The 22,634-nt window shown below is 46.1% G+C and overlaps 1 protein-coding gene across 2 annotated transcripts in view; it reads left to right on the top strand.

Moving 5' to 3' along the window:
- LHFPL2 (LHFPL tetraspan subfamily member 2) overlaps positions 1 to 22,634 on the top strand; it is a 166,181-nt gene that overhangs the window by 132,708 nt on the left and 10,839 nt on the right. For both annotated transcript variants that reach the window (XM_033179949.1, XM_033179950.1), the window contains one exon: positions 1,306 to 1,920. In XM_033179949.1, the coding sequence (XP_033035840.1) occupies positions 1,491 to 1,920 (430 nt within the window). In that variant the 5' untranslated portion in view covers positions 1,306 to 1,490. The remainder of the gene's footprint in view (positions 1 to 1,305; positions 1,921 to 22,634) is intronic.

Genomic DNA, 22,634 nt, shown 5'->3' with positions numbered 1-22,634 from the left:
GCCAGCCAGCAGGCAGACAGCTGGTGCAGGGTGTAGAAACGGGCATTTTAAGCTTTGACACTGGGCTTCCTTATTTCCCCGCTTCTCTTCCTCTTCGATAACTCCCTGCCTCACCCCACTCCCAACATGCCGGGGGCTCTTTGCAGTTCTCATGGAGTTGACTTGACCTCGGTTAATGAGATCTAATCATTCAGAGCAGGGCCATGTGCCCAGATGTAAGCTGAGGGATTGTTCTTGGCCTTGGAATGGGGCAGAAAACGGGGCTGCAGACCAGCCCTGCTGGGCCCCGTTTCAGGGTCTAGACTCCTCTGAAGAAGGCTTGAGCCATTGGAGCAATGTCTTCTGGTAATGAAGTCATTCCTCCTTGGGGACAGAATGAGGCCTCTGTGAAATGAGAAACAATGGGCACGTTGAGTTCCAGACCTGGGGTGAATCGAAGCTTAGGCAGAGGCACATGGGATGAATTGGGACAATTCAAGGGATGCATTCTTCATAGACAAGGTTCTGTTGTCAACAAGTCCACTCAGTTGTAATGATGCTTAGTTAACGGTCATTAATGTCTTTAAAAAATAATTTCCCCAAGTAAGTCATGAACTCTTAAGGTTTTTTTTTTCCCTCTGAGTTTTAATTAGTGTAAATTATTTTGTCTAAAAATCACCCCGTGAAAAATGGATGAAATACAGGTGTGGGAGCAATGTTTTGTTTATTCTTTTTCATGGGATTGTTTCTTATTTACCTATGAAGCAAACACACTTATGTCTCTGCTAGTAATTTAATTTCCAGGAAATAAAAGTGGGGTGTTGCTACTCTCTACTGTTAAAGCAAAAGCGCTTGGTGCAAGTTTCGCAAAACTTAACTCACCTAGTACCAAAACAGCAGCCAAAAAGTATAGCAAACTTAAAAAAAAAAAAAATCCACTAATAGAGTTGATTGCCATTCTTGCCTCCTCCTCTCTGGATCCCTGTGCTGTTTGACTTTTTCCAGTAAAAGATGAGGGAGCGGGAGCCCTGTCCTAAGAGTGCGGCAGCAGCAACCGGGACAGTGCTCCCTGGGTTGGGAGCAGGACCTGGCACTAGCCGCCTCCTTCCATAGCGCTCCCGAGAGAGAAGGTTAACTGCCACATAGAGTTCTGAGTGCAGTGAGGTCAGGCAGAACTTGAAACAACAACCGCCTGGCATGCTGGCCGGGCCCGGGGCTTGCTGGCAGGGTTCTGCGGGCGCGGGCCGGGCTTGGACTGTGTCGCTGCGCGGCGGGAAGGCGGGGCGGGGCCTGGCGGCGCTGCTAACCGCCCTCCCTCTCCCCTAGGTGAGGCCGCAGGCGGTGCTCTGGGTCCGGCAGCGCTGTCCTCAGCATGAACGCGGCCGGCGGCGGGAGTGAATGACTGCAGCTGCGACTTCCTTCCCAGGCCGCCCGAGCCTCCTTCCCCACCGACTTTCTTTTTTTGATTAACTCCGTGGACTCCTGACTCTTTCTTCGCCTGGAACATCAATATGTGTCATGTCATTGTCACCTGTCGCTCGATGCTCTGGACCTTGCTGAGTATTGTGGTGGCTTTTGCCGAGCTCATTGCCTTCATGAGCGCAGACTGGCTGGTCGGGAAAGCGAGGAGCCGCGGCGGCGCGGAGCCGGCGGGCCCAGGCGGGGGCTCCCCTGAGCCCTACCACCCCACCCTGGGCATCTACGCCCGCTGCATCCGGAACCCAGGGATGCAGCACTTCCAGCGGGACACGCTGTGCGGGCCCTACGCCGAGAGCTTCGGCGAGATCGCCAGCGGCTTCTGGCAGGCCACAGCTATTTTCCTGGCTGTGGGAATCTTTATTCTCTGCATGGTGGCCTTGGTGTCCGTCTTCACCATGTGTGTACAGAGCATCATGAAGAAAAGCATCTTCAACGTCTGTGGGCTGTTGCAAGGAATTGCAGGTAAGAAGGCAGGACTCCGGGCACGGTGGGATGCAGGGATGGAGAGCTGCCGGTGCAGTGCACTCTGGCACCGGGCATTTGCTTCCTGCCAGTTTTGGAGAAGACCATTTTCTCTCTAATCAGGTTTCCTTTGCCCCTTCCGTTCTAGGTGACGTTTGTGTGCTGCTCACATGGGCCTCTTTCTATTACATGCAGTTTATAATTTACTATTTACATGCAGTTTATAATAAGGTGTTAGTTGAGGTGTTTTCTTGTCTTACCCCACAAGAAAACAGGCTTGTTCTTCTCTGGTGTTACATGGTCCTCCTCATTGCTTATTTCCTCGGGGTCTAAGTTGTTGGTTTTAGTTTGAGTAACTACTCCTACTTTTTGTGTTTCCCATTAAATTAAAAGCACGCTCTCCACTTCAGTGCAACTCCCTGAGGAATTATGGAAAGCGTGAGTCCCACCTTCAGGAAGCACTCTATGCTAAGAGGAATGTAAGTGGGGTCACTCATTAAGAAGCAGCAAGCCTGCTTCCCCCATCCACTCTCAGCTCCAGCCCCCAGATGATTTCAGCTTGGGTGGGGAAGACACGGGCTGGGAAGGAATTCGTATCAGCTGCTCTGTGTTTAGTGAGGTTCTGGTTTAAATTGTCTGTCGCCTAGAGCCTGACAGAATGTTCTGTGCACTCAGATCAGAAAATGCAAGCTAACTCTTCCATTTTCTGGGAATTTCTCACTCACGAGCTTATCAGAAATGGGTGGAAAGAAAAGGATGAGCTCTTTACAGTGGTCCCAGGGAGAAGGTTGTGAGCTGCAGGAAAGCATCCACTGCTACCAGCACTTTTGTAGGCTTCCCTGCGTGGGTTTGAAAGGTGGGTCCTGAACCAGTGGGGTAACAGTCTGTCTAGGTTTGATTCAAGGTTCTTGTTCTGGGTGACAGAAATTCACACACAAACACACAGCTGAGTTTGAAGACATCCCCAAAGAAGTAGAGGAGTAGACTCTTGCTTTGATATTCAGAAAACAGGTGCTTACTTTTTAACCAAGACATTAATCTAGACTCTAACAGGACAAAGTTACCCACCTACAACCCTAAATGAAGGGCACAGGTGATTCATCCCTCAGCAAATTCTAGAGCTGTGTGCACAGGATTCTTCAAAATAAAGTTAGACACTGAGCCATGTGTCCAGGGCTGTAAAGCAGCAGCCCCCAAACAAATTCACTCTAGCCGGCCTCATAGCGAACTCTTGAGCTCAGCAGGGCTGGCTTCCAAATAAACAGATCAAATGACAGTTTTTTTCCCAAACAGCCGATAAGATAAAGTTTACTGTTCCTCAAATCCTAGGAGGCCCTGTGGAGGGTGGAGGTGGGGGACGGGGAGTAATGGGCCAAGAGAAATGACAGAGGGGCCGGGCGCGGTGGCTCAAGCCTGTAATCCCAGCACTTTGGGAGGCCGAGACGGGCGGATCACGAGGTCAGGAGATCGAGACCATCCTGGCTAACATGGTGAAACCCCGTCTCTACTAAAAATACAAAAAACTAGCCGGGCGAGGTGGCGGGCGCCTGTAGTCCCAGCTACTAGGGAGGCTGAGGCAAGAGAATGGCGTAAACCCAGGAGGCGGAGCTTGCAGTGAGCTGAGATCCGGCCACTGCACTCCAGTCCGGGCGACAGAGTGAGACTCTGTCTGAAAAAAAAAAAAAAAAAAGAAATGACAGAGGGCCTGCTCCTTAGTTCTGATTTGCTTTCATGGGGAAATACACCATCCAGACACCAGGCCCCTTAAACTTTCTGGCCCAAAGGGACAAGTCTCAGGTCCCTCATCTCTCCATCTGCCAGGATCAGCCATACCACAAGTGACCCAGGCACTCATGGAGTTTGGGAGACCAGGATTCTGTATTTCAGCATTGCTCCTCATTAGCAGTTTCACGTTGAGATAAATGTCCCACCCCGTGTCTCAGCATTCTCCTTCTGCAAAATAGGGAGATTGGAAAATATGGCCTTCTTTTAGAATTTGTAGGCTTAGAGTTTGATTCTGTGAAGCTCCTTGTCTCCTTTTGACTCACTTCTGAAGACGTCTCTCCCCTTCAGCGTGGCATCTCACTACCCAGAAATGTTAAAGGTGGGTTTCAAGACTGAGTCGTCATTTTCTTGTCAGAGAAATGTCCCTGCTTTATTCTCCTTGGACACAAGGTGCCTCAGGGGTGTGTGTGTGTGTGTGTGTGTGTGTGTATGCATGCATGTGTATATCTTAAAACTTTTGCAGAGAAATGTTACTGAAGGCTTTTGAAGAGTCAAACATGTAGCTCAAGGGAAGCCAGCACACACAATTTATTAATCCTGTTGAAGAGCCCTGGTTGACCAGAGAGAAGGATTTCTGTTTACTATTCCCTCGCTCTGTTGTATTTGTACATCCTTGATGATTTCATGCCTTTATTATGGGCTTTATTGATTTGCTAGTATGTAGATGAGACTCCTGGTTTGTCATGTAGGGGTGCTTCTTATCCTGAGAAACTTGATGATCCCACTATCTTCCAGTAAACCAGTGGCCATTTACTGGAAGGGGTGGGACATCTTGGGCCGTAACACTAAACCTATCTTTGGCAGTCATTCAGAAGCAAAGCATAGTATCCTTCAAGACTATTTACATGCAGTTTATAATAAGGTGTTAGTTGAGTGAATTCCATCTCTGAATGTGGATTAATCCAACACATTTTGGTACTCTCTTGTGCATCACATTAATGGCAAGGTGTTCATTATTGCACAAAGATTAGTATGGCTCTCCGGTATTCCAACACTCCAGTGAGTTTTTCTTTTTTCTTTTCTTTCTTTTTTTTTTTGAGACGGAGTCTTGCTCTGTTGCCCAGGCTGGAGTGCAGTGGCCAGATTTCAGCTCACTGCAAGCTCCGCCTCCCGGGTTCACGCCATTCTCCTGCCTCAGCCTCCCAAGTAGCTGGGAGTACAGGAGCCCACCACCTCGCCTGGCTAGTTTTTTGTATTTTTTAGTAGAGACGGGGTTTCACCGTGTTAGCCAGGATGGTCTCGATCTCCTGACCTCATGATCCGCCCATCTTGGCCTCCCAAAGTGCTGGGATTACAGGCTTGAGCCACTGCACCCGGCCTCTTCTTTTTTTTTTTTTTAAGACGGAGTCTCACTCTGTTGCCCAGGTGGGAATGCGATGGCATGATTTGGCTCACTGAAACCTCCCCCTCCCAGTTTCAAGCGATTCTCCTGCCTCAGCCTCCCAAGTTCCTGGGATGACAGGCGCCCGCCACAATGCCCAGCTAATTTTTGTATTTTTAGTATTGACAGGGTTTCATCATGTTGGCCAGTCTGGTCTCAAACTCCTGACCTCAAGTGATCCACCCGCCTCCGCCCCCAAAGTGCTGGGATTACAGGTGTGAGCCACTGTGCCTGGCCTCCAATGAGAGTTTTTTCTTACTTTTCTCTCTGCACAAGGCCTCTGGGAGGAGGGTTGAGGAGAAAGACGTGGGAGCACTCCTGAGGGCTGGTGCTGATCTTCTGCCTCTTTCCAGTCTAGAAGCTTTAACTTCCTCCTTACTCCTGTTACTTATGCAGCATCTCAAAAATTCTGAAATTACTCACAATTTTAAATTGGCAGGAGGCAGAGACTCCTGCATAGTTTGACTGCTGTCTAGGAGCCACTGATCTAAGTGCTGAAATACAGGAAATAACTGGTTTCTTTTCACTGTCCAGCCTAGCATCACCCTTCAGAGAAGAAATCATGAAAAAGAGGGACTGAGCTATACTTCTCATTTTTGGGGGGGTCACACCTGCAAGGGATACTCAGTGGGCGTTTTCTCCCCTATTGGAGGTCTCATCATGCACTTCAAGCCAGTGTAAGGGGCGCTGTGGTTCTTGAATCCGTGGCTGAGGACGTTGCCACACTGGCATCAGAAAGGGCTGGCTTGCTTTCTCCCGTTGGCCAATCTGTGATAGCCTCTGGTCAGCCCCGGCCTCAGCAAGGACTTGCTGCAGCTGTGAGCATCGGCCTCTTCTCTCCCTATGCCCCGTCTCCCTCAGCCCTGGATCTCTTCAACACCAAAACAAATGATGAGAAAGGAGCCTGTTGCCAGAGCAACAAAAAGATTCTTTAGAAATACACTCAGGCTGTGTTTGTTCTTACACCTTACATTTTGGCAAAAATGTGACTGGATGAAAAATGATTGTAAGCATATTCTTTTGCTATACCTAATTTTAAGATATAAATAGGCCACAGGCTTGTGTAGCCTTCACTGTCTATAAAAAACACAGCACAATTAATCAAAATCTTGATATTCCGAGTTTAGAAATTGGGTGTGAAAGAATCTGCTACTTCAGTGGAAATCCCAAACTCTGGGCTAACTTAAACAGTAATGAAATATAACTATTGCCTGTTACGTGAATCCAGATAGCAGGATCTGCCTTCAGGGCCTGGCCTGATGGTGGACATCCGGCTGATACTTTCTAAATACTGTGCACGTGTCCTTGATGTTCAGCACTCACGCAGTAATGAGGGGTCAAGCCTCACCTGAATGTGCCTTTGAAACAGGGACCAATTTGCCTCACTTTTCTGAGCCATAGTTTTCTCACTTGTAAAATGGATATAACAATAGTTTATACCTCAGGACTGTTTTGAGGATTAAGTTAGATACTATATGAGAAAGGCTTAAGCATAGTGCTTAACACACAGTAAATAATAAATGGTAGCTGTAGAATCATTATCAAAGTATTTCTGCTTTCTTGGCAAGTTTTAGTATATTATTTGTTTCCCGATTTGTTGCATTCTAAGGAACAGGGATATCTTGTAGCTTTTAGAATTGACCTTATTCTGTTCAAATCAAACACAAATACAGTGTGTAGGGTCCTTCCCTGTCCTTAAGAGCCTGCCTGTGTTGGAGCTCAGGGCACACAGCAGTCCTGTGGCTTTGGTGTAACCAGGGGTGTCCTCAGATCATTTTTTTAAAAAGCAGGAGAGAGCAGTCAAATTGACAGGAAAACAAAGAGCTCCTTCCTCCCACTCCCCTTCCCCTGACATGCACATTTTCCATTCCTTTGCCTTCTGGAGGCAGCTTCTAGCCATGAATGTTGATTGCAGGTGGCTTCCCAGAGCCTCCTGGCGGAGTAAACCACAGGCTGATTGGTCTTCAGAGGTGAGAACTTGTCCAAGGACTTGGCAGAGCCAGCAACACACATCGGTTCGCATCCCTTTGGGATTCATTACAAAAGCCGGGTGATCAGCCAGCAGGGTTGGCTTTTTGCCGGCTGTCTTCCTTAGGTCGTGACCTGGATATAATCCATCGTGAAACCGTAGAATGCAAAGATCCAGGTTTTCCATGACAACATCAAGCAGTTTGTTTTTGGAAATGCGTGTAGGGTTCTCTTAGAAGTCCATGGAATCCCCAGTGACTCAGATTTGGGACTGAAGCCATTAAACTGAGCTCAGGATTTGGCTCACTTGTGCTGGCTGGGCCTATTCCACAGGGACCGCCATGAGCATGAGCCACCGGCCAGCTGCCTGCTATCTTCCAGTCTTCCCTTTATGCTGGGCTGGCTCTCACACTCTCTACCCCCTCCAGCCCTCTGTCTGCATGGGTCTCAGTCCAGCAGGACAGCCTTAGCAAGCTGCCCCACCAGTCTGACCAGATAGATTGCCCTGGGGCTGAACCCTGCCTCTGCAGGGCTGGGGTGAAGGGTGTGGTCGTGGGAATGGCGCTGGCAGTGGCGGTGAAGGGCCTGGTGTGTGCAGGCTCAGCCTTCTTGGAAGTGAGCGATGATTGAGAGTGAAAGAGGACAACATGAAAAAAAGCAGTAAAAGGAAAAGCTGGGACAGACAAGTGGAGATTTTGCCTTTGCCGCTTATAGAATTGCTTTTGTCATAAATCTGATGGGTGGAAGTATGGGCGAGCATATGAAATGCAGCTGATCACTCTCCAGGACTTGGTATTCTTACTGCTTTTTACACAGGGTAAAAAATTACCTTAAGCAGCAAGGTTATGACCATAGCCCAACCCCATGACTGTTCTCATGCCCTGCTTATTCACTCCCAGGCCCAAAAGACAAGGTCAGCCACTGAGAGGAGAGAAATCAGAACAAGGGATTGCGAAGCATAGGGAGAGGGACGGAGATGCTTGGCGCACATGGAGCCCTGCCTCAGAATTTTACTCCTGAAAAAGTCACTGGGCTTTCTCTGGGGTGGTGTGACCTTGGTTGCCCACCTTCAGAACACCCTCAAAGAGGCATGGGGAGAGTAGAAGGAACAGCCCTTCCTTTTCTTCCTGGTGAGCATAAAAGGCCCTGAAGACCTCTGGCTGCCAAAGGGAGGCTCTTGGTTTCTGGCTCTCCAGACAGACGATGCTCCACCAGAAGTCAGGTCTAACAGTTCCATGTCTGAATCAGTTTAACCATACCACTGATAGGACACATTTCCTAATTCATCAGCCTTTAGTAGTCCCTTGGTAAAAAGGTAAAACAAATGCAGACATGCTGTGAGAAGGTAGGTCAGAATTCAGTTTCAGTCCTAGGCACTTTTATTGGGTGCCTGCTATGTGCAGAGACCTGTAGATGCAGGTCTACAACTTCCTGAGTTCTGCTCCCAGGCTGTATTAGAGAGTCATCAGTTCATAAACTGTACCATAGAGAAGCAAAAGAAATATAAAATAAATAATATATAAAGGGAATGAAGAATTCAGCCATATCATTAAATTAAAAAATGACTGCTGAAAAGCAAGTGGCCAAGCAGGTATTAATTTAGTAAATCTAGAGACGGGAACCTGTTTTTGTTGTTGTTGTTGTTTTGGTTTTTTTTGAGACGGAGTTTCACTCTTATTGCCCAGGCTGGAGTGCAATGGCTTGATTTTGGCTCACTGCAATCTCTGCCTCCCGGGTTCAAGCAATTCTCCTGTCTCAGCCTCTGAGTAGCTGGGATTACAGGCACCTGCCACAATACCTGGCTAATTTTTGGTATTTTTAGTAGAGATGGGATTTCACCGTGTTGGCCAGGCTGGTCTCGAACTCCTGACCTCAGGTGATCCACCTGCCTCGGCCTCCCAAAGTGCTGGGATTACAGACATGAGCCACCGCACCTGGCCAAGACGGGGACTTGTTTTTAAAGAATGAGTTGGAAAGTCTGGAAGTAAATTGCAAACTCTCTTAAAATTCTGATACAGCAGTTGATATGCAAATAAAATGTGAAAGTGGTTTGCCATGGCAACTACTTAATTGTAGACATAAATTATCACAGAGCCATGGATGATCTATGTTCAAATGACATTAACAAATAATCATTTAAGCATGGCTCTGAATATTTACATGAGCAGTTCCGGCACTCTGTTTTAGGGGCTTAATGCAAAGGTGGTATTCTTTTAAGCTATAAAGCCACTTCAAAAATAATTTGCATCTGCTATGAAGAACTGTCCTACAGCACAGTCAGCCACATTTATGAGCTCATTTATTGTAGATGGTCTTCCCAGTAGCTTTATTAAATGGCCAGCAACTTTTTTCTTTTAAAGACAGCCAGCAGTACAGATTAAAACTACACATACGGAGAAAGTGAAGCCAATATTAAAATGCTTTAAGAATCAGTACAAATACGTGTCCACAACTCTTAAGTAATTTCAACTCAAAATGTAGAGTGGCTGTGTGTTCAGAGTAACAGAGGCCAAGTTCAGGGATCTGGTGTTGAAAAGACAGCGCCTGGTTTGTTGTAGTAGGAATTATTTAACATTATCTGCACCCAAAGACCTCAACAGGCAAGAAATTTACTTGTCCTAGAAATTCCATACCTTAGTAACTATGTTTTTTCAAAGTGCGTTTTACTCTGTTACACACTACATTTTGCAGCTTATTTATTTTAGTAACTTGTTTTGAATTATCAGTGTATTTTGGTTATAGTCAAGCAGAAGCTCTGTCTTTTGTAATCCTGCCTGTCTGATGAATAACTTACGGAGAATGTATTTCATAAAGTTCTTCCAGTTGCATATAAGCCAGTTAACAAACAGCTTCTCACCCAGAATGTGAAGTAAGGCTTCATCACTAACTGATGGGAAGGAATCATCTGGCTAGATGAGTTTGTTGAGATGTATTTCAACAGTTCTAGAGTTAAGGCTTTAAAAACTGCTAGCGGAAGTAATTTGCTTTTAAACAGGAATTATTGCTGAGAAAGAGGGAGGCTTCAACAATGGAGAAACTGCATCTTCTAGATTGTTTCTCCACATATCCTAAGGACATCAGACAATTTTTAATTGATGGCCATTAATTTCAAGTAATTATAACAGAAACTTCCTTTGGGGACCTTGGTTGTCAGATCTTTTTATGACAACTGTGCTCTGATTGTCTTCTAAAGAATTCTATTTATGTTCATCTGTCATCTTCTCTCCACCCTGGAGAGTGTTTTTCTTGCCAACTACAATATCATGGGAGTATTTTTAGTAGAAAATGGATATCCTACTAGGTTTCTCTGGGGAAACAGCAAAAGCATCAATGCAAGCTTCTTTGTTTTTAATTGACAACTTGAAAATAACCAGTTCCTTCCCTTTTTCTCTTGCTTGTCTCTGAAAATCTTACTGGTTAAACCTTCTAATATTATTGATCATGTACTAAAATAACATGTAGATATCTGCTCTCAAAGATGCTGTAGTCATTCACAAAAACCCTTTTATTGCCAGGAAACCCTTTGACTTCCTGTTCCTGATCTGGCCCCTGGAACTAAATGAGTTACTAAATGTCGACATTAAGCCGGTTTAGCTTGTCCACAAACTCTTGAAACTTTGAAATGAGATGGAGTAAGCCACATAGGCTCATGCCTGTGGTCCTAGCTACTCGGGCAGGAGGATCACTTGAGTTTGGGACTGTAGTGCAATATGATCACGCCTGTGAATAGCCACTGCATACTAGCCTGGACAACATAGTGAGCCCTCGTCTCTTAAAACTTAAAACACAAAATGAGATGCAACAAAAACAAGTTTGGACCTAGACTCCAAAGAGACTCAGAGCCTCCTTACCCTGTATCTTGATACTTGCACAGTAAATAAGTAGGCTTCTTAGAAAGGTGTCCACATCTTAACACAGGTACCCTCTGCACACCCCCATCTCTTACCTGGCAGAAGGGCCCTCAGCCAGAAGTTGCTTCCTTTGAACGAGTGCTGGTCCACTCTGTGCTAAGGCTTCTCCCATTTCACAGCAAAATCAAGGAAGTTTGGTAAGTGTAGTAACATTTCATCAAGCCGAATGTATTCGCTTCAAAGAACTGCCCTTTATTTTCCGATTACATCCTTCACCCTTCTTACATTAAGATATTCTTTTTATGAAATGATGAGAGGAGACAATAAAGGCTATCTTCAATGTCCTTATTGGCAAAATAAAAAATGTTGACCTCCCAACAGTTTTTCTGGACTGTCAAGTCCAGGAAGTGTAAGAACCACTGTTTCAGAATATAAGGAAGCCCCACAAGGGTGCGACGTGTCTTTTCAGTTCTACCTCTGGTGTTCAGAGTGGAACCCACTTCATGCATAGTAGATGCTCAGTAAATTCATGTTCGCTGACAGAGGCACATATCTGTGGAACCGCTCATTAGTCTCTTCTAGCCCCAGCTGTAAATTTACAGGCATTTGGATTTAACGATTGTCATTAAGTCTCAATTTTGACATAGACCCACAGCCCTCCTAGACAGTTATGGCATAAATAACTGATGAGCCATCATTTGAAGAATCACCAGAACTGGTCATCACTGAAATCAAATTCTACTTGGGCTTTGAACAAGTTTTCATTGAAAAACCTGAATGGGCAAAGGTATAGATTAACCAAAAGTGGTCACGATTGGGCAGAAGTTCGTGATTCATGTTATAACTCCTACTTTGTTATATTACTTTTATTTAGAAATACTGTTTAAGTGCCCCAGACTCTGAGTGGCTAATTGAAGTTTAGGTACTGAAGATAGCAGCCCATCTGGCATCTGAGGAAGACAAGCAGGCTTGAATACCTTTGCTAATTTCCTTTGGGCTTGTAGGGTACAGAACCAGAACTCTTCCTGGGTGGAAGGAAGAGATCTTTGCCTCCCCCCAACCCTCTGGTGTTTACAGTTGTTCTAAGCAAGCTTTCACGAGAGCCAGATGCCTGAGATGACGAGCAGCTTCCCCTGCACGCAGACATAGGAATAAGCAGATCCCTCAATGCCATGGGTGTAACTAACACCCCCTGGATCACAGATAGTGGTGCAAGGATTCAGGGGTGAGGAGGCAGTCAGGCAAGACAAAGATCATCAGCTCTGTGAACTGAGAAAGGCTGCTTGGAGGAGGCGAGATGGCTGAACAGTGGCCTGACCTACTGGAGGAGGGATGTGGGACTGAGATGCTCATTGCCTGATTTTGTCTAATTGGCTACATATGGCTTTCTTGGATGTGTTTTTTTATGGATCATTTTGTGGATGGCATTATTTTTCTGAGTGGATCTGTAATTTCAGATGGTTCCCAAGCATACAAGATCTGAGCAAAAACTAAGTTGTCAGTTGATTATACTGCTTAGATCTTTTTTTTTTCCCCTTCTGGTCCAGTGGGTTTGGTGCTGTTTGCAGTTTTCTGCTCACACAGGTGTTCCACATTCTGTACAAGGTTCACATCATAGTGAACCTTAAATTGTTCTGACCTGTTCACTAGGCTTCTTTCTAGAAGTTGGTTGGACCAAGGGCAGCCATTCCAAAGTGGCATCTAATGCTTCCGTAAGGTTGGTGACACTCAGATCAAATGGAAGAGATAGTGGAGATGGAATGTCTTTATCTTGCTGTTGTTTTGCAATAGGATTAGCAAGTCAACCTGCTTGACATTAGGCAACCTTTGTTTTGGTGCAGTCTTCCCCCCTCCATAACCCCTCACGGCACTCCTGTGGTTTCTCACATGATAATGGTTCCTTATCACCTGCTCTCTAATCCTCGTAGATATGACTAAGTCAGCTTTTGAGTGCATATCAGTCTCCCCCCTTCAGCTGGACAAATGTTTTTGTCTTGGAAGTTAGTCTCTGGTCTGCAGTAAAACAGCAGTCTAGGATAAAGCTCAGGAAGTGGACTCTGGAGCCACATTCTCTAATTTTGAGCTCCCTGTCCTGCCGTTAACTGTGTAATCCTACTTAGCCCTTCTGTGCCTCAGTTTCCTCATCTGTCAAATGATACTAATATCAACCTCATAGGATTGCTATCAGGACTGCATGAGTTATAGTTAAAGTGCTTAACCAATGTCTAGCACAGAGTGCTCGACAAGGATGAAATGCTGCCATTGTTAGTGTAAATTATCTTCATGATTATTAAAGGATTCTAATCACCTTTACAAACTTCCAACAAGAGTTAAAGTATCCATTGTGAATGTATATTATAAATTTGGGGGAAGGTGTTTATATTTCACCTCCATTTCATCTTTACTTGGAATCTATCATTTTTACTATAGAAGACCTTTCCAGAAGGTTCTTCCAAAGAAATGATGCTTAGAAAGGAAATGGGCATCAGAAATGGCATGTGAAGCCGGTCAACACTGCCATATGTGTAGAGGACTGCGTAAGAGGCACTGAGTGTAGCTGGGGATAGGGCTGGAGTCGTAGAAACTGAGGAATAGGAACACTCCTTACCACTGTCAGCGCGTTTCCAGTGGAATTGCAGTTCAGGCCTCCAGCCTGTCTTGGAACCAGTGCTTTTTATAATGGGACAAGTGCATCTGTGTCACAGTAAGACTTCTGTTTTTTTTTTTTACTGGATAGTTTTCCAGATAGTTATCCACTTTTTATTATTTTTACCCATGAAATTCATTCTAAATTGTGTCATGTATGTCTCTTTCTTCTGAAGTAGGGTGTCTCTTGTCTTGGTGAGTGAGGATCAGTACTGCAGAGTGTCTCCAGAGTCCCTGCACATGGGAAGTCTGCAGGCTCACACTGTGGTCTTTGGAAGAGTGTATCTTAATGGCAAATTCAGTGGCGAGGGAACTGGATGTGGTCTGATACATGAGCCCTCCTCAAAGCACAGCCTTCAGACTGACAGTTTGCCTTGGGATATTGTAAAAGAGAAAATGTCTCCACTTAACAACAGTTGGTGGCCTACAAATAGCTGTTAGGGGCTGCCAGAATGACTGCCGACTATCAGCATGGAAGATGACTCGGGGAAAGATTAAAAACGTTGACAGAAAAGAGAGGGAAGCACACAGATGAGCGTTAACCACACACAGCGATGTTGCTTATCACTCAGTCCCAGTTGTTGTACACTTGATCGAGACAGAGGGCCTGACTTCTAAACATCTACTGGGAACAGGAAAACTCATCCCCTACCCTCAGAGGTTGATCTGCGATGCAGCCAAGAGGAGTGGGCGTTTTCCTGGGCTGCAGAACAGTTCTGCATCCTCTGCCCACAGTGCTGGTACCTTCACAGTGGTGTTTTCCGTTCTCCAGGCTCACACTGCTTCTAAGTACCACCCTGCCTCTTTCCCAAGTGGCCGTGGATCACCTCATTCCCCCGCATATCTTTTGTCTTCTCTCACCTGTCCTTTCCCGTCCTTCTCCCGTGTGCTGCTCCTCTCCCGGCCAGTGCCTGGCTGGCTCTCACAGGTCAGCCACGGCCTGTCTTGGCAGCTGTCCATGCTGCAGCCAGGCCAGGCTGGAAGCAATTTCAGAGATCTGAGCCTAGACTCAGGCTGCTCTCTAGATACCTGAAAGTGGATTACATTTAATCAACTGACTATTTTTTTCTACGTGATTTCCTAACAACCAGCTATTTTCTGTAGCCAGGAAGGTTTTCAGTGCAGGCAGTTATGCAAAAGAGCAGTCCTGTGGTTTGGTCTGCACATGTGTTTCAGTAGTAACTGTGTGGCTGGCGTTCTGTTGGCCAGAAGTGCAAAATGAAGCTTTTCCTTCAGCCATTTCAAAAACTTGTCAAGAACTTTCTACAATGGCTTTGTTTAAAAATGTAATATAATCACATCACCTTATCTTTTCATTCATCCATTCAATCAGTGAATATTTACTAAGCACCTATTACATGTCAGACCTTGTTCTAGGCAGTTGGGACACAAAGAACAAACTGCACAAAGTTCCCTGTCCTCATGCAGTTTACATTCAAGCTAGCGGGGGCAGACAATAAACAAAATAAGTAAACTATATAGTATGTTAAAAGGTGGTGTGCAGTAGGGTAGAGGAGCCGGGAGAAGGTGTAGCCTGGGTAAGAGAGGCCGGGGTATGCTGGAATAGTGAGAGGGAATGTTGAAATAGGGTAGGATTTATTGAGAAGAGGAGATTTAACCACGGCCTTGAAGGAGATAGAGGAGTTAGCCATATGGGTATAGGAGAAACCATTCCAGGCAAAGGGAACAGCTAGAATGAAGGCCCACAGGCTTTGTCGATAGAGTAACGTGGGATTTCTGAGAAAGGAGTCAAAGATGATACCAAGGTTTCCGACCTGCACATGTCTAAGAATTGGCCTCTCATTTGCTGAGATGAGGTGGACGAAGTGAAGAATTGGTTTTGAGTGCGGAACGAAAATCAAGAGTCCTGGTTTGCACATAATTTTCAAGTGCCTTGCTAGACATCCCAGTGGAGGCCAAGCAGGCAGCTGGATATATATGCACATCTGGAGTTCAAAACTGGAAATGAAAACTCAGCTTGGGGTAGTACTTAAAGCCATGGGGCCAACTGCGATCAGGAGGGGAATGCAGATAGGGAGGAGGATGAAGGAGTGAACACTGGGCACCCCCGTGTTTAGACTGGAAAGGTAAAGAGGGAACAGGAAAGAACACCAAGAAGGAAAAGCCAGTGAGGCTTCCCATCTGGAGGCAGAGCACTGGCTGATTATCTTAAATTCCTATGAGAATAACTTTCCTGTCAGAGTTTGCCTTTATTCTAGTACCATCAGTACTTTATGAAGCTGTGCCCCTGAAGAGCCTGGAATGCTGTCTAAGCTGGGTCAGATGGAATACAGGAGGCAACTTAGTGGCTGGCCAGCCCTTGGGCATCATGCTGTAGTGAGCTGTGCTGGGTCAGCGAAGGCTGCGGCTCAGACTTAGCTAGATTTCCTAGCCCTCTGAGTCACAGGGCACACCACCACTAAACACTAGAGGGATTTTTTATTTTTTCAGAAAAATGTTATAAGATAAATTGATGTTTAATAGTTAGATGGTCTTCTGCTATGTTCCTAAATGGGCCAGTGGCTGGCTATTTGAAAGACAGAATATGAACTCTTGACTTAGTTGTGTGATACACCTAGCACAGGTTTATCATTGAATGCTAAGGCAAAGTTGTGATGTCTCATTAGAATTAGTGTCAATTCTAATTAACCTCTAACCTATAACCAAGTTCCTAAAAAGTGTCACAAAGTGCGCTGGGTATGGAAGATACCAAAGCTTTTCTGCTTCAAGAGTCTGAGTCCCACTACAATACTGTTGTATCATCAGGGTTGAGAGTAATGCCCTCAGTAAACAGCTATTGAATAAATTTTTAAAAGTGAGAAAGAGCTCAAGAGGGACATCCGTAGGAGGTGGGAACACAACGAGAACAACCCTGTGGCAGGAAGTGGTGACAAACATTTCCCATGGAGGCAACATTTGCATTGGAATGAGGGAGAGTATGCCCAGCTGCATGAGCATCCAAGGGGTCACTGTGAATAACAGGCCCCTGTCGGAGGAATGGTGATGTGTGTAGTGTGACCAGATTATTGACTATCACCAGCCTCTGAAACCCTACAGCATTCCACTCCTATAACTCAGCCGTGGCCACCCATAAATGGTCTGTGAAGGCAAGCACATGGCATGCACTCCGTGGACATGCTCGGGAACTTCCTAAGTGGGGCCCACGTTGATCAGAGGTTCTTTACATCTGCTGTCAATTGTCTGCAGTGAACTGTCTCCGGAGATGTTCAGGTATTTCATAGCTATGGAATATCTGTTTGATTTCGACTTAGTAAAGGTGCTGAGTGTTAGCTCTCTCGGTGGTGGCTTCTCCACAAATGGCTGGTAGTGGTGTAACAGGTGACCTTCTTTTGTTTCTGTTTTTAGAATTTCCTTTACAAGCTGAAGTCTAGTCTTTAATATTTAGTCTGCAAGCCTGTGTGACGGGGAAGTGCGAGTGTGGTGTCTAAAGACTCGCTTCTTCAGACAGTTACTCTGTGGAACAAGAGCCAGCCTGTAGTGCTCACTTTTCAGGCAGGAAAAATGGCCTTTTTCTGTACAGACGGTTGGTGACCCAAAAAGACAAGAAACCTTGAGTCCCATCCATTGGCCAGCAGGTAGTGAAGGAGGGTAGCAGTCATGACTGATGCGGAGGGTAGCCGGGGAAGGCTGTGAAACAGCCATGGAGCCTTGTCCCATTTCTTCACCAGCTGAAAAGCTGTGGTTCAGACTGGGCTCCTCTGTTCCTAGCATCCCTCACTGTGAAAGACTGATGTGGTCGCCTTCAGACCCAGTGAAATACTGTGTTCAGCAATATCTAGCCTTCCCCAGACTGGGGGACTGGCAGGACTATGGAAATGCTTTTCTTCCCACCTATGGGATTTCATTAAAAGTATTTGATATCCCATTATTTGATTCCAGGGCAGTATTTTAAAAATATACCTAAGACATAAATTTGTGACTGGTCTGATCACAGTCAGTGCAAAATGTTGCTAGGAAATCAGGACTGTGACTTGGCTTTTTCTGATATGTCTCCTGCGTTTGCATTGGCAACACAGTGATAAAACGTAGCCTCTGCCCTCACAGAGCCCCAGTCCGATTATTTGTGTTAAATGCAAACCACATGTTTAGATTCCCCAAAGAAACTCTGAAGATTCCTGCACAGGTAGATAAAACTTCTATGAGGAAAATATGAAAATGGCAGAGGGGTGTGGCAGGTGCTGCGTTGGGATGGCTGGTGCCCAGCGGATTGGGAGGGTCAGCACCAGCTATCCCAGTGCAATACTATGACCATTGGTGAGGTTGTCAAGGCTCTGTCTCCAGCTGGAGGTGGCACCTGTTGGGCAGTCCAAGTGACCGACCATCAGCTTTTCATTTGTTTCCTTTACAGATAAGGCTGAATCATGTGACCCGCCCATTGCCCGCAGATGCTAATGTCTTCTAACCCCCTTGGTACAATGAGGCTGTTAGAACACGGGGCTGAGGATGTCTTTTAAGGTTATGAAAATTGTTACCTTCTAGGACACCATTCTGTCAAGTTGAGCCATGGCAGAGGTGACCAGCCCTCCCGGTGACTTACGGCTTCTTTCCATGGTGGCTGTGTTGTCTTTGGTGGCTGGCCAGTGTCATTCTCCCCACATTTCTTCTTCCTCCTAGCTGTGCTTGCTGCGACCCAGTCTTGAATCAGGTAGAGATGCCAGGCAGAAGAAAACAAATGCCCACAGCCCTAGTCCCTTCGTTTTTCCATTGCCCTTCACAACACACAAACACACCCCCAAAACAACAGTGCAGTGGGGCAAGGTGATGGCAGGGCCCCAGAGAGTACCAGAGAGGGTGGCCTCACTTCAGGAACTGCTTTTTTAATAGCTGCAAAGGGAGAGCAGACGGACCATTTTCTGGCTCAGCTGTCTTGTGAAACCCAGTCCAAATCATCCTTTACCTTCCATTTGGCCTCTGAACGTAACCTATGACCAAGCTGATAGTCCCTGAGTGTACTCCAAATTGAATACCAGAAAAACCATCCCAAGTCTCCAGCAAACTTGATATCTGTTACTGTGTTCTCTTGCCTTAGTCTGATATGCCCACTGAAGAAGTTATTGATTTTAATTGTTTTATTAGTACCATCAAGCCCATTTGGAATTCAGGGCACAAGACTGCTTTTAAACCCCAGGGCTCACAGGCCTAGAACAGGATACATCAACCACCCAAGGGTCTCCATTTTCTTTCTTGCTGACACATTTCATTCTTATTGACTGGTATCTTAGTTATTTTACTGATTTCCTCCATGGGCACTGTGGTTTAGAAATATTTTATTACAAAGCAAATTACACTGTCAATTTTTATTAAGGGCTTACCGTGTGCCCAGCATTATTCTAAACACGGACATTAGAGCAGTAAACTAAATACACAAAAATCCCTGCCCTCATGGAGCATAAAGTCTAGGATGGAGATGGATAATCATCAAATAATAAGTTGAGTTGTATGAAATGACAATTCTTGTAGGTAAACATTATCAACTACTGACAGTTTCTTGTGACTGCTAGGATGAAGTCTGCCTGAGGGATGCTTGTCAGGGCCCAGGAACTCCTGCTGAGGCTCAGCTCAGAAGCTGCTTTCGGCCTGAGAGCAGTGGAGAACCAGCCCCAGGCTGGTTTGCTTCCCACTGTGGACCTCGTTTGGGAAGGACTACATGTGACATTCACCACAGAGGGACACCTGAGTCACTGATCTTGCTGGGATTCCTTTGGTAGAAGAGGCTTTATATACATACCCAAAGAAATGATGTGATTAAAAATATATATATATTTTTGCTTACCTGAAGGTCCAGTTTTCTCTTAGACACTAGTCCATTTTACAGGTGAGGAATCACAGAGGGCAGAGCCTGGATTCAAACTCTATTCCATGGTCTTAGTTATGTCAATAACAACTGTGATGGGCGCTGGGAGCAGAGGCCCGCCAGTCAGGGCAGAGTGGATACTGGCAATTTCCTCCACTGCTCCATGGAGCCCTGGGCTAAGGTGCTCTTGCACCTGTCAGGGCTGGCTGCCCAGGTTGCAGTGTGTGGTTGGCACACTTCACACCCACGGGGCAGATATACCTCACCCACTTTGTATTACTCTCTCACATGGACTTTCCTGTGGGCTTATAAATATTCAAGCTGAGGCTTTCCACAGGCTCACAAGCATGGCACCCTTATGTGATTTTAAACAATAGCAATAGTCTCCCTGCTGTCTTTATTCACAAACTGAGCCAGGAGCAGCCACAAGATTTGAAGATGGCCTGAAGCCCCTCAGCAGCCACACCTGAGGAATTAGAAAAGGGAGCACCTCAAGCCAATGAATGCTCCTGGCTGGGCTCAGCACGCCATGAAAAGGAGCCTGATGCTATCAAAAATAAGGATTGTATTAAGTGATGTAAAACTTGCCTGCCTCCCCAAAGAACCCAAGACAGCCAAATTAAGGTATTTCTTACACCCTACAATTAGCCAGAGCCTGGCACAAGGTGAGCCGGTATGTGACAGCAAACTCCATGCTTTGTCTTCTGTCCCTAATATATTAAAATGCGGGGGCACGCCCAAGATGGCCAAATAGAAACAGCTCCAGCCTCCCGCTCCCAGCGTGAGCGACACAGAAGATGGGTGATTTGTGCATTTTCAACTGAGGTACCGGGTTCATCTCACTGGGGCGTGTCGGACAGTTGGCGCTGGTCTGTGGGTACAGCCCGACCAGCGAGACCTGAAGCAGGGCGAGGCATCACCTCACCTGGGAAGCGCAAGGGGGAAGGGAATTCCTTCTCCTAGCCAAAGGAAATTGAGACACACAACGCCTGGAAAATCGGGTAACTCCCACCCTAATACTGCACTTTACCAAGGGTCTTAGCAAATGGTACACCAGGAGATTATATCCCACATCTGGCCCAGAGGGATGCACGCCCACAGAGCCTCCCTCATTGCTAGCACAGCAGTCTGAGATCTAACTGCAAGGTGGCAGCGAGGCTGGGGGAGGGGCATCCACCATTGCTGAGGCTTAAGTAGGTAAACCAAGCCGCCAGGAAGCTTGAATTGGGTGGAGCCCACCACAGCTCAAGGAGGCCGGCCTGCCTCTGTAGACTCCTCCTCTGGGGACAGGGCATAGCTAAACAAAAAGCAGCAGAAACCTCGGCAGAGGTAAATGCCCCTGTCGGACAGCTTTGAAGAGAGCAGTGGATCTCCCAGCACAGAGGTTGAGATCTGAGAACGGACAGACTGCCTGCTCAAGTGGGTCCCTGACCCCTGAGTAGCCTAACTGTGAGACATCCCCTATTAGGTGCAGACCCACACCTCACACAGCGGGGTACACCCCCGAGACGAAGTTTCCAGAGCAAGAATCAGACAGCAACACTAGCTGTTCAGCAATATTCTATCTTCTGCAGCCTCCACTGCTGATACCCAGGCAAACAGGGTCTGGAGTGGACCTCAAGCAAACTCCAGCAGACCTACAGCTGAGTCCTGACTGTTAGAAGGAAAACTAACAAACAGAAAGGACACACACACCAAAACCCCATCAGTACGTCACCATCATCAAAGACCAAAGGCAGATAAAACCACAAAGATGGGAAGAAGCAGTGCAGAAAAGCTGGAAATTCAAAAAATCAGAGCACATCTCCCCCTCCAAAGGAATGCAGCTCATCACAAGCAACCGAACAAAGCTGGACGGAGAGTGACTTTGGCGAGTTGAGAGAAGAAGGCTTCAGTCAATCAAACTTCTCAGAGCTAAAGGAGGAACTACGTAACCAGTGCAAAGAAACAAAAAACCTTGGAAAAAAGAATGGATGAATGGATAACCAGAATAATCAGTGCAGAGAAGATCTTAAAAGAACTGATAGAGATGAAAACCATGACATGAGCACTACGTGACAAATGCACAAGCTTCAGTAACCAACGCGATCAACTGGAAGAAAGAGTATCAGCGATTGAAGATCAAATGAATAAAATGAAGTGAGAAGAGAAGTGTAGAGAAAAAAGAGTAAAAAGAAATGAACAAAGCCTCCAAAAAATATGGGACTATGTGAAAAGACCAAATCTACGTCTGATTGGTGTGCCTGAAAGTGACGGGGAAAACGGAACCAAGCTGGAAAACACTCTGCAGGATATCATCCAGGAGAACTTCCCCAACCTAGTAAGGCAGGCCAACAATCAAATAAATTCAGGAAATACAGAGAAAGCCACAAAGATACTCCTCGAGAAGAGCAACTCCAAGACACATAATTGTCAGATTCACCAAAGTTGAAATGAAGGAAAAAATGTTAAGGGCAGCCAGAGATTAAGGTCAGGTTACACACAAAGGGAAGCCCATCAGACTAACAGCAGATCTCTTGGCAGAAACTCTACAAGCCAGAAGAGAGTGGGGGCCAATATTCAACATTCTTTTTTTTTTTTTTTTTTGAGATGGAGTCTCGCTCTGTCACCCAGGCTGGAGTGCAGTGGCCGGATCTCAGCTCACAGCAAGCTCCGCCTCCCGGGTTTACGCCATTCTCCTGCCTCAGCCTCCCGAGTAGCCGGGACTGCAGGTGCCTGCCACCTCGCCCGGCTAGTTTTTTTTTTTTTTGTATTTTTAGTAGAGATGGGGTTTCACCGTGTTAGCCAGGATGGTCTCGATCTCCTGACCTCGTGATCCACCTGTCTCGGCCTCCCAAAGTGCTGGGATTACAGGCTTCAGCCGCTGTGCCCGGCCAACATTCTTAAAGAAAATAATTTTCAGTAGTGGGATGGCTGGGAATTATTTTCTTTAAGAATGTTGAATATTGGCCCCCACTCTCTTCTGGCTTGCAGAGTTTCTGCCGAGAGATCTGCTGTTAGTCTGATGGGCTTCCCTTTGTGTGTAACCTGACCTTTCTGGGTATATGCCCAAAGGATTATAAATCATGCTGCTATAAAGACACATGCACACGTATGTTTATTGCGGCACTATTCACAATAGCAAAGACTTGGAATCAACCCAAATGTCCATCTGTGACAGACTGGATTAAGAAAATGTGGCACATATACACCATGGAATACTATGCAGCAATAAAAAAGGATGAGTTTGCGTCCTTTGTAGGGACATGGATGCAGCTGGAAACCATCA

This window comes from Trachypithecus francoisi, unplaced genomic scaffold (assembly GCF_009764315.1).
Source record: "Trachypithecus francoisi isolate TF-2019V2 unplaced genomic scaffold, Tfra_2.0 Lachesis_group2, whole genome shotgun sequence".
In the NCBI taxonomy this organism is placed as follows: domain Eukaryota; kingdom Metazoa; phylum Chordata; class Mammalia; order Primates; family Cercopithecidae; genus Trachypithecus; species Trachypithecus francoisi.
Note: the sequence above shows the minus strand (reverse complement) of the source record. Positions and strands in the feature narration are given on the sequence as shown.